The sequence below is a fragment of the Salvelinus alpinus genome, chromosome 11 (assembly GCF_045679555.1).
Source record: "Salvelinus alpinus chromosome 11, SLU_Salpinus.1, whole genome shotgun sequence".
Classification (NCBI taxonomy): domain Eukaryota; kingdom Metazoa; phylum Chordata; class Actinopteri; order Salmoniformes; family Salmonidae; genus Salvelinus; species Salvelinus alpinus.
The window spans coordinates 22929541-22945101 of NC_092096.1; the positions used below are offsets into that span (position 1 = coordinate 22929541).

The 15561-nt window shown below is 45.4% G+C and overlaps 1 protein-coding gene across 1 annotated transcript; it reads right to left on the reverse strand.

The window, feature by feature from the left end:
- Positions 1-5844: 5844 nt before the first annotated feature.
- LOC139533776 (plexin-A4-like) lies at positions 5845-12247 on the reverse strand. The gene is made up of 2 exons (XM_071332138.1): positions 11848-12247; positions 5845-10025 (listed from the first exon to the last, which is right to left on the reverse strand). The coding sequence occupies exons 1-2, from the start codon at positions 12061-12063 to the stop codon at positions 9930-9932; spliced, it is 312 nt and encodes a 103-aa protein (XP_071188239.1). The 5' UTR covers positions 12064-12247; the 3' UTR covers positions 5845-9929.
- Between the last annotated feature and the right edge of the window lie 3314 nt (positions 12248-15561).

Sequence of the window (15561 nt, forward strand, 5' to 3'; positions counted from 1 at the left end):
GAGAGAGATGTGAGAGAGATGTGAGAGAGATGTGAGAGAGATGTGAGAGAGATGTGAGAGAGATGTGACACCGGTAAGGGTTTCTGGACAAACATTTTCAGATGTTTTTCGGTGAGGCAGTGGACTATCACGAATGTGTGAAAAAGTGAATGGTTTATAGGAGAGTGTAATGTAGCAAGTGAAAGACTAGCCGACTTTTAGGAGGGAAGAGACCTTTTTAAAGATGAAGGGAGAGAGGAGAAAAGGGAGGAGGAGAGAGGCTTTTAGCACTGGTTGTGGTATGACACCTTTTAACGGTCCTGACAAAACCCTCCTCACGCCTCTCTCTCAGCTTCATTCTTCAGGGAGTTCATGAGAGAAAACGAGTCGGCCATTAGAGACCCAACAGTGTTGCTACCCTGAGTCTGATGTTGGGCAGACTTCTAGTGAAACTCCCACACAAACCACCTCACCTTGATCGCATTCATGTTAAAGGGAGAGTTCACTTTTTTGTTTGCAAAGTTGTAGCATAGTCTTGACTTACCTGGGGTGTTGTCGTTTTCATCCAAACGGTTTAATACATTCCTTTGCTGTTGGAAACAGTAACAAACGACAACACCGTAGGTACGTCGAATATCTACAAAAGTGAACTGTTCTTTTAAACATTTAGTAAACAAGTGAACTATTATTTTAAACCTTTAGTAAACAAGTGAACTATTATTTTAAACCTTTAGTAAACAAGTGAACTATTCTTTTAAACCTTTAGTAAACAAGTGAACTATTCTTTTAAACCTTTAGTAAACAAGTGAACTGTTATTTTAAACCTTTAGTAAATAAGTGAACTATTCTTTTAAACCTTTAGTAAACAAGTGAACTATTCTTTTAAACCTTTAGTAAACAAGTGAACTATTATTTTAAACCTTTAGTAAACAAGTGAACTATTATTTTAAACCTTTAGTAAACAAGTGAACTATTCTTTTAAACCTTTAGTAAACAAGTGAACTATCATTTTAAACCTTTAGTAAACAAGTGAACTATTCTTTTAAACCTTTAGTAAACAAGTGGTAACGGCGTTTGTTCAGCTAGGAAGTCATGGCAACCCCTCATACCATCCATTAATAGTCAAGCAAGCCCTATATCACTAACAGATAGATTTGTTTCTGAACATGTTCCAGCTGAGACGGTCTGGGTTGGAGACACAGGAGGGGGTCGGCACGATCGATTAGCAGATCCACAACTCCTCCAGCCCTTCCCAGATTGACCTCCTCTCAACACCACTCCTACCCCTCTCTATCTCCGTCTGGATAGATCCTCTAAACTCAGACCTCTGCTTCTCTCCCCTCCTCACCGGCCTCTTCCTCTCTTCTTCACCTCAGCGTGGCTGGGAGAAGGGCGGAGGGAAGGGTTGGGGGGCAGGGGCTGTGGGAGTGTGAAAAACCACCACCCCTAGCACGGCTGCAATCATAGCATGGCTTCATCATCTTCGTGCCCCCTATCACCCTCTCTCCCCTCCTCCCCCAGTCGCCTCTCTCTTCCATTATTCCCAGTTCACTGGTTGGAATATTAGGGTGACGCTCTGCGCCCTCTTCCACTTTCTCTCCCCCATTACTCCCAGTTCAGTGGCTGCTATATAGGGTGACACCAGGACCAATTCAATTCCATGTCCCCGTCACCCCGTGCTGAGGAAGATTGACACACACTATGCCCCCCTCCCTCCCTCCCTCCCTGTCTCCCTCCTTCACTGTGGGTTCACTCAGATTGGCAGGTCTCTCTCTCCACTCTATTTTCTAACCTCCCTCTCTTTCCTCTTCTGTCACTCCCTCTCCCTCTTTGCCGTCTTCTTTTCTGGTCTTTACTGCAATCCAGGGTTGGTGTTATTCTTACCTGCTAATGGTAATGGTAAAGGATAGTGTAGTGTACAGGAAAGCTGATCCCAGATCTGTTGACCAGGAACACTGTCTGTCTAGAGCTCTGGGAGTCTTTTACAGCCACAGGCAGCCTAATTGGCATCAGGTGTGAGCTAGTTGATTGGCGTCTTAGGCGTGTTGTTTGGCTCCCTTCTGTCCTTGCTTTTTGATGGATCAGTGTCTTTAGCACATTTTGTGGGTTTATTTACTTTGTAATTCACCTCAGACTTTTGACACCTTTAGTCAAAGTACTGGATGTTTTCCCAATATTTCACTTCCTTCATCCGTTTAGTCCCTGTTAGCTTAGCTATGCTAACTACTCGGCACCAATGGGAATTTAGCCATTTATCTGGCTAGCAACTTTGGTCAGTACTTTGAAATATAATATTCTGAAATTGAGAAACTCTATGCACAACGACTACTTGTAACAATTTCCACTGAAAATGTCTCAAAAACACTTGAAGAACAGTGCAGATGCAAAGTTTGGTAACAGAATGACGGCACAAACAGCACCAACTGTCATTCTGTTACCAGAATGACGGCACAAACAGCACCAACTGTCATTCTGTTACCAGAATGGCGGCACAAACAGCACCAACTGTCATTCTGTTACCAGAATGACGGCACAAACAGCACCAACTGTCATTCTGTTACCAGAATGACGGCACAAACAGCACCAACTGTCATTCTGTTACCAGAATGGCGGCACAAACAGCACCAACTGTCATTCTGTTACCAGAATGACGGCACAAACAGCACCAACTGTCATTCTGTTACCAGAATGGCGGCACAAACAGCACCAACTGTCATTCTGTTACCAGAATGACGGCACAAACAGCACCAACTGTCATTCTGTTACCAGAATGGCGGCACAAACAGCACCAACTGTCATTCTGTTACCAGAATGGCGGCACAAACAGCACCAACTGTCATTCTGTTACCAGAATGACGGCACAAACAGCACCAACTGTCATTCTGTTACCAGAATGACGGCACAAACAGCACCAACTGTCATTCTGTTACCAGAATGGCGGCACAAACAGCACCAACTGTCATTCTGTTACCAGAATGACGGCACAAACAGCACCAACTGTCATTCTGTTACCAGAATGGCGGCACAAACAGCACCAACTGTCATTCTGTTACCAGAATGACGGCACAACAGCACCAACTGTCATTCTGTTACCAGAATGACGGCACAAACAGCACCAACTGTCATTCTGTTACCAGAATGGCGGCACAAACAGCACCAACTGTCATTCTGTTACCAGAATGGCGGCACAAACAGCACCAACTGTCATTCTGTTACCAGAATGGCGGCACAAACAGCACCAACTGTCATTCTGTTACCAGAATGACGGCACAAACAGCACCAACTGTCATTCTGTTACCAGAATGACGGCACAAACAGCACCAACTGTCATTCTGTTACCAGAATGACGGCACAAACAGCACCAACTGTCATTCTGTTACCAGAATGACGGCACAAACAGCACCAACTGTCATTCTGTTACCAGAATGACGGCACAACAGCACCAACTGTCATTCTGTTACCAGAATGACGGCACAAACAGCACCAACTGTCATTCTGTTACCAGAATGGCGGCACAAACAGCACCAACTGTCATTCTGTTACCAGAATGACGGCACAAACAGCACCAACTGTCATTCTGTTACCAGAATGACGGCACAAACAGCACCAACTGTCATTCTGTTACCAGAATGGCGGCACAAACAGCACCAACTGTCATTCTGTTACCAGAATGACGGCACAAACAGCACCAACTGTCATTCTGTTACCAGAATGGCGGCACAAACAGCACCAACTGTCATTCTGTTACCAGAATGGCGGCACAAACAGCACCAACTGTCATTCTGTTACCAGAATGACGGCACAAACAGCACCAACTGTCATTCTGTTACCAGAATGGCGGCACAAACAGCACCAACTGTCATTCTGTTACCAGAATGGCGGCACAAACAGCACCAACTGTCATTCTGTTACCAGAATGACGGCACAAACAGCACCAACTGTCATTCTGTTACCAGAATGGCGGCACAAACAGCACCAACTGTCATTCTGTTACCAGAATGACGGCACAAACAGCACCAACTGTCATTCTGTTACCAGAATGACGGCACAAACAGCACCAACTGTCATTCTGTTACCAGAATGGCGGCACAAACAGCACCAACTGTCATTCTGTTACCAGAATGGCGGCACAAACAGCACCAACTGTCATTCTGTTACCAGAATGGCGGCACAAACAGCACCAACTGTCATTCTGTTACCAGAATGACGGCACAAACAGCACCAACTGTCATTCTGTTACCAGAATGACGGCACAAACAGCACCAACTGTCATTCTGTTACCAGAATGACGGCACAAACAGCACCAACTGTCATTCTGTTACCAGAATGACGGCACAAACAGCACCAACTGTCATTCTGTTACCAGAATGACGGCACAAACAGCACCAACTGTCATTCTGTTACCAGAATGACGGCACAAACAGCACCAACTGTCATTCTGTTACCAGAATGGCGGCACAAACAGCACCAACTGTCATTCTGTTACCAGAATGACGGCACAAACAGCACCAACTGTCATTCTGTTACCAGAATGACGGCACAAACAGCACCAACTGTCATTCTGTTACCAGAATGACGGCACAAACAGCACCAACTGTCATTCTGTTACCAGAATGACGGCACAAACAGCACCAACTGTCATTCTGTTACCAGAATGGCGGCACAACAGCACCAACAGTCATTCTGTTACCAGAATGACGGCACAAACAGCACCAACTGTCATTCTGTTACCAGAATGGCGGCACAACAGCACCAACAGTCATTCTGTTACCAGAATGACGGCACAAACAGCACCAACTGTCATTCTGTTACCAGAATGGCGGCACAAACAGCACCAACTGTCATTCTGTTACCAGAATGGCGGCACAAACAGCACCAACTGTCATTCTGTTACCAGAATGGCGGCACAAACAGCACCAACTGTCATTCTGTTACCAGAATGGCGGCACAAACAGCACCAACTGTCATTCTGTTACCAGAATGACGGCACAAACAGCACCAACTGTCATTCTGTTACCAGAATGGCGGCACAAACAGCACCAACTGTCATTCTGTTACCAGAATGACGGCACAAACAGCACCAACTGTCATTCTGTTACCAGAATGACGGCACAAACAGCACCAACTGTCATTCTGTTACCAGAATGGCGGCACAAACAGCACCAACTGTCATTCTGTTACCAGAATGACGGCACAAACAGCACCAACTGTCATTTTGTTACCAGAATGGCGGCACAAACAGCACCAACTGTCATTCTGTTACCAGAATGGCGGCACAAACAGCACCAACTGTCATTCTGTTACCAGAATGACGGCACAAACAGCACCAACTGTCATTCTGTTACCAAACTTTGCATCTGCACGGTTCTTCAAGTAAATGCTTTTGTAAAATGTTCCGTGGAAATTGATACAGTAGTCTTTGTGCATAGAGTTGTCTGGATTGTTTATCTTTGCAAGTATTTGTTTTTGTTTGACATGCATTTTAAAGTGAACATTGGAGGCTCAGCATCATCCTGTCACCGTGGAATTGCACATAAAGCAATTGTACACGAAAGGGTGTGTGTTGTGACTGTTTTTACCGCGGCTGTGCTGCGGCCTTAGGTACGAGGTGAAGGCATCACAACAAACAACTTTGAGTGTACAATTGCTTTTCTACTACGGGTTACCATACAACATATTAAAACAAAGTGCTGTAGGTTTCTGCTTCACCTGTGCCGTTCTACTCTGAGGGAAACGGGACATTCTGCTTCCCATTATATGAAATGAATCCATTAATTCCAGTACACAGTTTCCATTTCACACCTGCTGTGTGAAATAACAATATTTAAATAAATAATTTCATATGAATAAACACAAACTACAAACCACTGTTTCATAATAAAGTTTATTCTATATTACAAATAGTATTTTGTTCTTGACTGCAAAATAGGAATGCATTATATTTACATACACAGGTATACAATTAATTATAGCAAAGTTAGAGAAGCTGGCCTTTTCCCCCAGGTTTAGTTTTATCTCTTGATAGGATACTCTTTATCTCTCAGCAAATATGGTAATAGTAAAAGTATTTCTACTGTTTCTGTAACACCTGCTATAACACTGAGCGCTAGAAGGACCTATCTTCAGTTCCTACAAAACGTTGAAGGTGGAAGCTTTATCGAGTCCCTCGGCAACAAAGGGGTCAGTAGTCTCAGACGAGCTTTGTCGCCGGGGAACATGGGGGAAATGGAAACACCGTATGTTACAACACCAGGGGGCAGATTCACTACGACATTCTAGGACATTCATTCTCTTCACCACCAAATAAAAACAATGGACTTAGAGAGGAAACTTTGGGTAGCTAGAGACAGTATAATACATGGGTAATAGTGGGTCAATTTACAGTCTCTAAACTTAACAAGGGCTCCTAAACGTTGAGTTCTCTGCCAAGCTCAGTCTTAATTCCAAACTATTTTACCTGGGATTTTCCATCAGACTGAATTAATACAGTAGATTCCTTTCAGTTCTTTCTTATTGTTTATTTGATCACAAGCTTTGTGAACAGTTTGAACATGTTGGCAGTGTAGAACGTCCAGAGAACGCGCTGTTCATGAATGTACCCCCTCGAACCTGAATACCAACCACTGACAGAACTCACCCCTTTAGACAGCTCAGTTGTGGATGAATTAGATATGGTTCATACAATAGACAGCGATGGTGTGACGGAAATAAAACACATTTTACAAAACTCAATCAACTAAGAAGCTTTCAGGATCAGAGCTAGTGTGGCTATTGAAGCTTCCAGACACCTGTTTCTCTTTGATGAGTTCATCAAGAGACGTTTAATCGTTTGAAATTGTCCAAAGGAGAGTTTTTTGTTGTTGTTAAAACCACTAGAATCTTTTCAGTAAGTTTGTGCAGAACACCTTTAGATGTAGCAGTAGAATCGAAGGACAGCAAATACTAACAGACAAGTCATCTATGATTGACTTGAATGTATTGTACACCCCATAAGACCATAAGGATTCCAATAATGAGGCATGTTGTGCGATGGGTTTCGTATGAGCAAGCTTTTTCATTGAAAGCCCTCCTAATGCTAGTTCCCTATGCACTGAGCTCTTCAGATCAAACAACTGGCAAAACAGAATCTAAAAAAACACAACTATAGTAACAGGTGGCGCAATAAGACGTTTACAAGGTAGCTTTGCAGCCAGTCCTAGGCTTACAAAAATAAATGTCATTTTTTGAATGATAAAATAATAGAATCCAAAGGTAAGGTTATAGGCTCGGGGAGATAGTTTCCGGATGGAAACACAGACAGACACTAGAGAAGCAATAGCAGCCAAGGAAAGAGCAAGAAGCTCACTGCAGAATTAGTCTACCAGACCCAAAACCTGAGGGTTCTGGAACTGATGAATAGTCACTAACTATTGGAACATGTATATGGATGGGTGTTAGAGGACCATCTACTCTGAAAGGACTAAGCAAAAGGACTGAATGAATTAAAACTTAGTCGTGAGTTATTGTACTACATCAGTCCATGAGAATTCAAAATAACCGTTTTGTTTGTGAACCGTTTAAAGTTTCCTAGTAGCAGTAGATAAATATATTTGATTGCAAGGCAGTTCCGTTTCATAACATCCAAATAGGTCAGCATGCAAGGGTATATAATATATTGGATTTTAAGGTACCACTTTATTCTTATTAGCATCTAACACTTTCACAAGACATGGTAATGAGAGGTTTGCATGGGCTGAACGGGAGATAAAGGTTCCACCTTAACGGTTAGTTATAGTTTTAACATGAACAATCCACTTTTTTCCCTCAGATTTTTCTTCCAAGCGAAATAAAGAAAAGAACACATCCACAGCATCATTTGCTTATTTTCTCTATTTTCCTCTTTTTTTTTGTCGTTTTAAATTGAAGTTTTACATGCGCTTAAAAAGCCAATAAGGACCGAAGGTGGACCGAGGGCGGTCTCCACACATTCACATCACCACATGGGGCACGTTGTCAAGGCAAAAGAAAGGTCAGAGGTCTAAAGGAAAGGAGGGTTTCTCCATCGTTTCTCCATCTCTCTCTATCTCCCTCTCCCATCCAGGTTATCACATTCCACAAGTCTGTTCATGTCCGTTTCCGGTCGTCTATTTGACGTTGACTTGTTTTTCTCACTCTAGTTTCAGCTTTTTGAGGCTTGGAGAAGGCTGCGGAGGACGACTACACTAACACACAACATGAGCGACCCAGAGCGCTCAGAGTTTGGGATTCCCGCATGGAAGCTGTCTCCACACTTGTGCAAAAAAACTGACGTGGAAAACCGGACAAAGAGGGAAGAAAAACGGTGTGCCAAACACGGGAGAAACCGGGACGGCAAGGAGGAGAGCGGGACTCGTCCGCGGCTCCCCCTTCGGCACACTGAGGTCAGAAAATCACACAGGGTTAAGTCTTTGTTGTTGTTGTTGTGGGGTGGGTTTTTCTTTCACCAAATCCTTTTCCCGTGTCATTTCCTTTAAATACATTGTTTTTAAATAACTTTTTTTGTCTTTTTAAAATGTCAAGCTCCTTTGGTTTTTCGGCTGACCAGTTATGTCCATCAATTGATTCCCCCCGTCCCAAGTCTTTACAGAAGGTCTCTCTCTCTCAGCAGAGCAGATCCCATTTAAGCAGTACCGCACCGTCTCTGTCATGTATAAAGCATGGGTCCATGGTAAGACTGCTCTAGTGAAGCGTCCCTCTCCTCCTCTCAGTAGATGTCAGTCAGCTCCCCTAGTATTCAGACAGTGTGATCAGAGGGTGAATCAGGAGTAGAGATCCACTCAGGACAGCTCTTGGACAGCTGCCGTGTGTATCTGTTTGTGTGTGTGCTTTGATAGACCGGCGAGTGACCTCCATCCGTTAGCAGCACACATGGGTCAGACTGACCGTTCCAGGTGTCAGAGCTGTCGGGTCACTGTGGTCAAGAGTTGGATGTGTGCTTCTCGTCACAGAGGAAGACCAGACAGGCCTGGGTCTGTCCTCCACTAATTAGTCTTATAATAGTCAGGATAATTGAGCAAGCCAGACAGATTCAGAAGATGAGGATTGTTTATCTATAGTTACTTGGAGGGGTTGGTTGGTGGGTGGGAGCAGACTTGTGCCAATGCCACAAAGGGGAATCTGTTCTTCTCTGGATTTCAAAGTCAGTCAGGTTTTCGGAAAAAAAGGAAAATTCAAGAAGCACTAACTCTCCCCAGCCCCTATCGGAGTTTCTTTAAATACACCTCAAAGCTACATTGAGAAAACAATTCTGGAGTTTGCCTATTTCCCAATCTTAAGAGCTGTGTGAACCAGGCAAACCTTCCGTTTTTTTGTCTTCAGAGGTGGTCATTTTGGTTTCCTCATTTATATAATACCACTTTGTTTTTCCACGTTTGATGTGATCTTGACTATAGCACTACAATTAACTGGACTCTGTAGTAGTTTCATTGACTAATATCCTATTCAGAAAGTCTGAACAAATTGATGTCCAACATTGTGGTTGCAAAAGACTTTGCTATCAGTGTTATTTTTAAAGGCAACATAAATAGAATGTTTGTTTCTCCCCCAACATGAAGGTGTAAATTATGCCGATATGGCGAGCTGGCAGACAACCACCCCTCCATCAGACTCTTCTACGCAGCAAAGCTGGGATGAGGCCCTCCCATTGCATGGTGGGAAAAGCAGTCCCCAGCTCTGCCGACCCTCCAGTCAGTCCGTCAGCCAGTCTTCTCAGCACGTCCTATGAAGCTGAGCGGATGAGATGCCAAACACTTGTCAGGAAGAGGAGGAAGAGGAGGAAGAGGAGGAAGAAAACAGGACAATATGTGTTGTCTTTGAAACGGAGAGGAGTTCTGATGCTGATGACGATGGTGAAGAGATAGATGGACAGGTCTTTGCTCAGGCACGGCTCGGTTTCTGACGGGTCTCCCAGTGCGCCCTGGGAAGTGCGGTCCTCAGCTCTCCAGGCTCATGAAGGCCACCACCTGCTCCAGCTTGAAGGAAAGTCTCTGTTTCCTGGCGGCGTCGTCCTGCTCCAGCGCACACACAATCTGACAGAGAGAGACACACACAGCCAGTCCACGTGTTACTGTCAGCCCCACACACAATCTGACAGAGAGAGACACACACAGCCAGTCCACGTGTTACTGTCAGCCCCACACACAATCTGACAGAGAGAGACACACACAGCCAGTCCACGTGTTACTGTCAGCCCCACACACAATCTGACAGAGAGAGACACACACAGCCAGTCCACGTGTTACTGTCAGCCCCACACACAATCTGACAGAGAGAGACACACACAGCCAGTCCACGTGTTACTGTCAGCCCCACACACAATCTGACAGAGAGAGACACACACAGCCAGTCCACGTGTTACTGTCAGCCCCACACACAATCTGACAGAGAGAGACACACACAGCCAGTCCACGTGTTACTGTCAGCCCCACACACAATCTGACAGAGAGAGACACACACAGCCAGTCCACGTGTTACTGTCAGCCCCACACACAGCCAGTCCACGTGTTACTGTCAGCCCCACACACAATCTGACAGAGAGAGACACACACAGCCAGTCCACGTGTTACTGTCAGCCCCACACACAGCCAGTCCACGTGTTACTGTCAGCCCCAGACACAGCCAGTCCACGTGTTACTGTCAGCCCCACACACAGCCAGTCCACGTGTAACTGTCAGCCCCACACACAATCTGACAGAGAGAGACACACACAGCCAGTCCACGTGTTACTGTCAGCCCCACACACAGCCAGTCCACGTGTAACTGTCAGCCCCACACACAATCTGACAGAGAGAGACACACACAGCCAGTCCACGTGTTACTGTCAGCCCCAGACACAGCCAGTCCACGTGTTACTGTCAGCCCCACACACAGCCAGTCCACGTGTTACTGTCAGCCTCACACACAGCCAGTCCACGTATTACTGTCAGCCCCACACACAGCCAGTCCACGTGTTACTGTCAGCCCCACACACAGCCAGTCCACGTGTTACTGTCAGCCCCAGACACAGCCAGTCCACGTGTTACTGTCAGCCCCACACACAGCCAGTCCACGTGTAACTGTCAGCCCCACACACAGCCAGTCCACGTGTTACTGTCAGCCTCACACACAGCCAGTCCACGTGTTACTGTCAGCCCCACACACAGCCAGTCCACGTGTTACTGTCAGCCCCACACACAGCCAGTCCACGTGTTACTGTCAGCCCCACACACAGCCAGTCCACGTGTTACTGTCAGCCCCACACACAGCCAGTCCACGTGTTACTGTCAGCCCCACACACAGCCAGTCCACGTGTTACTGTCAGCCCCACACACAGCCAGTCCACGTGTTACTGTCAGCCCCACACACAGCCAGTCCACGTGTTACTGTCAGCCCCACACACAGCCAGTCCACGTGTTACTGCTAGCTGACAATGGCAGAGTAATGGCACATACAAGAAATGTTGCTTCTGTATGACAGTGTTTCTCCAACCTTTCCTCTGGGACCCCTTGACGTCTCACAATTTAGTTGAAGACCTGAACTACCACATCTTATTTTTTGGGGTATTTGAAAAAATAAAAAAATAATTTAACTAGGCATTATTCCACAACAGAATGGCTTGATGATCTAAGTTGAGAAGTGTGTTATCTCTGTAGTAGAACACAGACATGGTTGGGAGTCCTCCAGGAGAGGTTGAAGTGCTGATATACTCCGTCTGGGTTGTAAATGTATTTTATATACATCTTCCAGATCGGCTGAACCAAGTCATCTACATTTCTACTTCAAACCCACCTGTGTACGACTGGCTGTCCTAAATGGAACACTGCTACCTGTCTTGAATAAAGTGTGATTTTTGTCCACGGTGTGTTGCCGTACCTCCTCTGTGTATTTGCCCACGTAGGAGTAGATCTCACTGAGGGAGCTCATGCTGTTGAACTCGTTAATGTGCATCCGGGACTGCTCTGCCAGGTACGCATTCATGTCCTGGTCACTGATGGCCGGCATCTTACTGATGTCTGAGTAGTACCTGTGGAGATAACACACACAGCAGACTGTATTAGTGTACTGTGTAATCACTACATTTACATACATACACCCCAAAATGCTTTATTCTTGGATTTAAATGTCACTGTGGTGTTTCAGGGTTGTTTCAAGACTGAGGGATGTTTTAGCCTTTAGAATCTTGTATTGAACCTTTATTTAACCAGACAAGTCAGTTAAGAATAAATTCTTATTTCCAAAGACGGCCTACCCCGGCCAAACCCTAACGACACTGGGCCAATGTGACTCCCGATCGCGGCCGGTTGTGATACAGCCTGGAATTGAACCAGGGTCTGTAGTGACACCTCTAGCACTGAAAGGAAGTGCCTTAGACCGCTGTGCCATTCGGGAGCCTAGAATAGGAATCATGCACTGTTAGAGACAGTGGTCTCGCCTCCAATCACTTTTCACAGCCTGAGCAGCCCTGACTATCAATAGACATTTACATTTTTCTAATTTAGCAGACGCTCTTATCCAAAGCAATTAGGGTTAAGTGCCTTGCTCAAGGGTACATCGATATATTTTGCACATTGTTGGCTAAGGGTTTCAAACCTTTTGGTTCTTGGCCCAATGCTCTTAACCCTTAGGCTACCTGCCGCCCTCGTACAAATGGCCTGAATGGAGCTGCAAAGGCACTTAGCAGTGTATGTGAAACCCCCCCTTCCTCTCTCTCACACACACAGACTGTGTCTCCAGGAAGCTCTCAGCTGCGTCAGGGTAAAGAGGGCTGGAGAAGGAGAAGTAATCAGCCAGTGTCAACAGCAGCTGAGGCCCTCTGTCAACTCTTTCATTAAAGATTGTCATTACCTGTTTAATTCCGGCGCCACAACTGCTCCTGGACACCACACATTTAGCCTGATAAGTGTGTGGTGTAGTGTGGTATGTGGTGTGTGGTGTAGTGTGGTATGTGGTGTGTGGTGTAGTGGTGTGGTGTGGTATGTGGTGTGTGGTGTGGTGTGGTATGTGGTGTGGTATGTGGTGTGGGTGTGCTGTGTGTATGGAGAAATGAAACCGAGGCTATTAAGCTAACAGAGCAGGTTACGCGGCAGGTGGGCATTGCAGGTTACTTATTGTAAGGAAGGTCACAGGAAGGTCACACTCACTCACACACACCTCGGCCACCTGCGCAGGCCAGGAGGGCAACTGGAGAAGGTGAGTCGTGGGGTTTGAGAGGATAAAGGAAATTGAAGGGATTTCTGTCTCCAGGTTAAACAGCAGGTCCACCTGACATCTCTGGTTCTAGGTGACGACGTGGGGGCCAATTCCAAATCGTCTCCTTTCTTAGACACTTGATCTAAACATACTGGAAATCACACCTAGAGCAGGGGTCAGCAGCCCACGGGCCAAAACCGGCCTACAAGGGATTTTTATGCCGGCCCGCAAGAGATATTCATTTTGGAATTCAGCAACAACAACAAAAATATTGTATTCCTGCGAATCCTGTGAATAAAAAAATATACATATGTGATCATGTCTCAATTTAACCAAGGCATGAAATTATTGTTATTTTCCAATATATATATTTTTTGGGCTTAGTTGTAGTCAATTTGCAGTGTAGAAATGATTATAATTATGTTCCGGTCACCCCACCATCCGCTCCGACAAAAATGGTCCTGCAACTGAATCTAGTTGCCTACCCCTTGGCCACAGGGTCGACTTGGAATTGAACATTTGTTATTTGTTATCAGGCTAGGAGAATTGGGTCCTGCCATCCTTGATGTAGAATCAGGATGGTAACAAGTGTACCTTTGTTTTTTTGCAGACAGATGCAAAATCCAGTTAACAGCCTCCTTCTGTTCAGAGGTCTATCAAGACCCCCCCCCCCCCCCCAGAGAGCTGTGAATGTAAGTATGCAATTTCCCCTGATACGTGTGTTAATGTCAGTGGTTTTCACTTTGATTTCCCATTGTAATCTTCTATCCGAGCGGAGGATCAAATGAACTGCATATATGACAGGTCTGATGAACTTGTCAGTGTCTGGGGCCAATTAAATCCCACCTCAAATACCGCTCCAACTGAATGGAATGAATAATACCAGTCTGTGTGTGGTTGGAGGCTCTGGGGGAACATGCATGTCCAACCCTTGCAAACCACTCCAACCATCAAATTGTGCCAATGCCACATAAATCAACAAGACCCCAACACAACTTAAATCCTGTAAGATGTCAGCTTTCAGAAATGTGCTGAGTTAGTAAGATACAGTTGTAGGAACTCATGCCCCGAGACCCACAGGATTTCTTCCTTGTGTTAAATCATATCAGATTGCTTTTCTGTGGATGTCATACAGTAATAACATGTTAAGGTGGAGTCTTCCCAGAGGGGCACAGCTCCACTACAAGACCAGAGGCAAACTGCCCAATCCCCAAACGTACCATGACCAAGCTATAGGCTTCCATTATGGTGCTCCTACCCCTCTCCCAGGTACGGCTATACAATAACCGCTAACATCCTGTGGATGTGTGTCTGACAGAGTAGGGAGGGAGTTTAAGATGGGGAAGGAAGAGAGAGAGTGGGAAGAAAGAGTGAAACGATAGTGGGGAGAGAGGGGGAAGAGAGTGGGGAGAGGGGGAGGGAGTGTGGGGAGAGATGAGAGAGAAGGAAGAGAGAGAGAAGGAAGGAGGAGAGGAAGGAGGAGAGAAGGAAGAGAGTGTGGGAAGAGACTTGAGCTTGTCTGAGGTGTTGGACTCGATGACAGTTGCTATCCATTATAGAGCTGCGATTGGTTGGCCAAAATTCATGGACAGGGCTTAGCGAAGGGTCAATTGTATATAGATGGACAAATTAAATCGTGTGATTATGCTGATGGTCTCAATGCACATCACAACCTTCAGGTAGGCTTTGCCAATCAACATGACTGTGAGATCTAATTTGCCTATCCTGATTGTGAGCACTGCAGGGTTTATACACACTATTTTGAGATTTAATTTGTTAATTAAGATTGATGTCAATGACGTGGAGGGACTAATCATACTACAATTACACTAAATTAGATCTCACAAAATATGGATTGATCAACTAAACCTCACCTATAGAAACATTACATCTCAGAATCATGTGGATGCTAATTGGATTTTCTGCAAAGACTCCTGACCTTAGACATGAATACTTCCTTCAGACTTTTATGCTTCAGAAATAAACGCCAACTGGTCCACAGGTAATAGGACCGTCACATAGCTTCAGTGTGGACAGGAAGTCTCTGATTAGAATCTTATCACACTCCCGATCTCCCACGGCTGTCGAACCCCATCAGCATCTCCCGCTCCTAATGCCACATGACACGTCAACAGTTTACTCACTAGCTGCAGGTCAGACTCAGCCTGTGAAACGGGTCCTTATCAGTAATCACCTCACGCGCCCCCAGTCGCAAGCAAAGAGCAGGGAACGCTAACAGGAACGCTAACAGAAACGTTAAAAGGAACGCTAACAGGAACACATTGATATGAAGCTTAACAACCTCTAGATTGGCACTGCTGCTTTTAGTTAAATAGTAGTGATTCATCTGTACAGAGAACTACACTACTCATGATTCCGCTGTCTTTAGATTTGCTG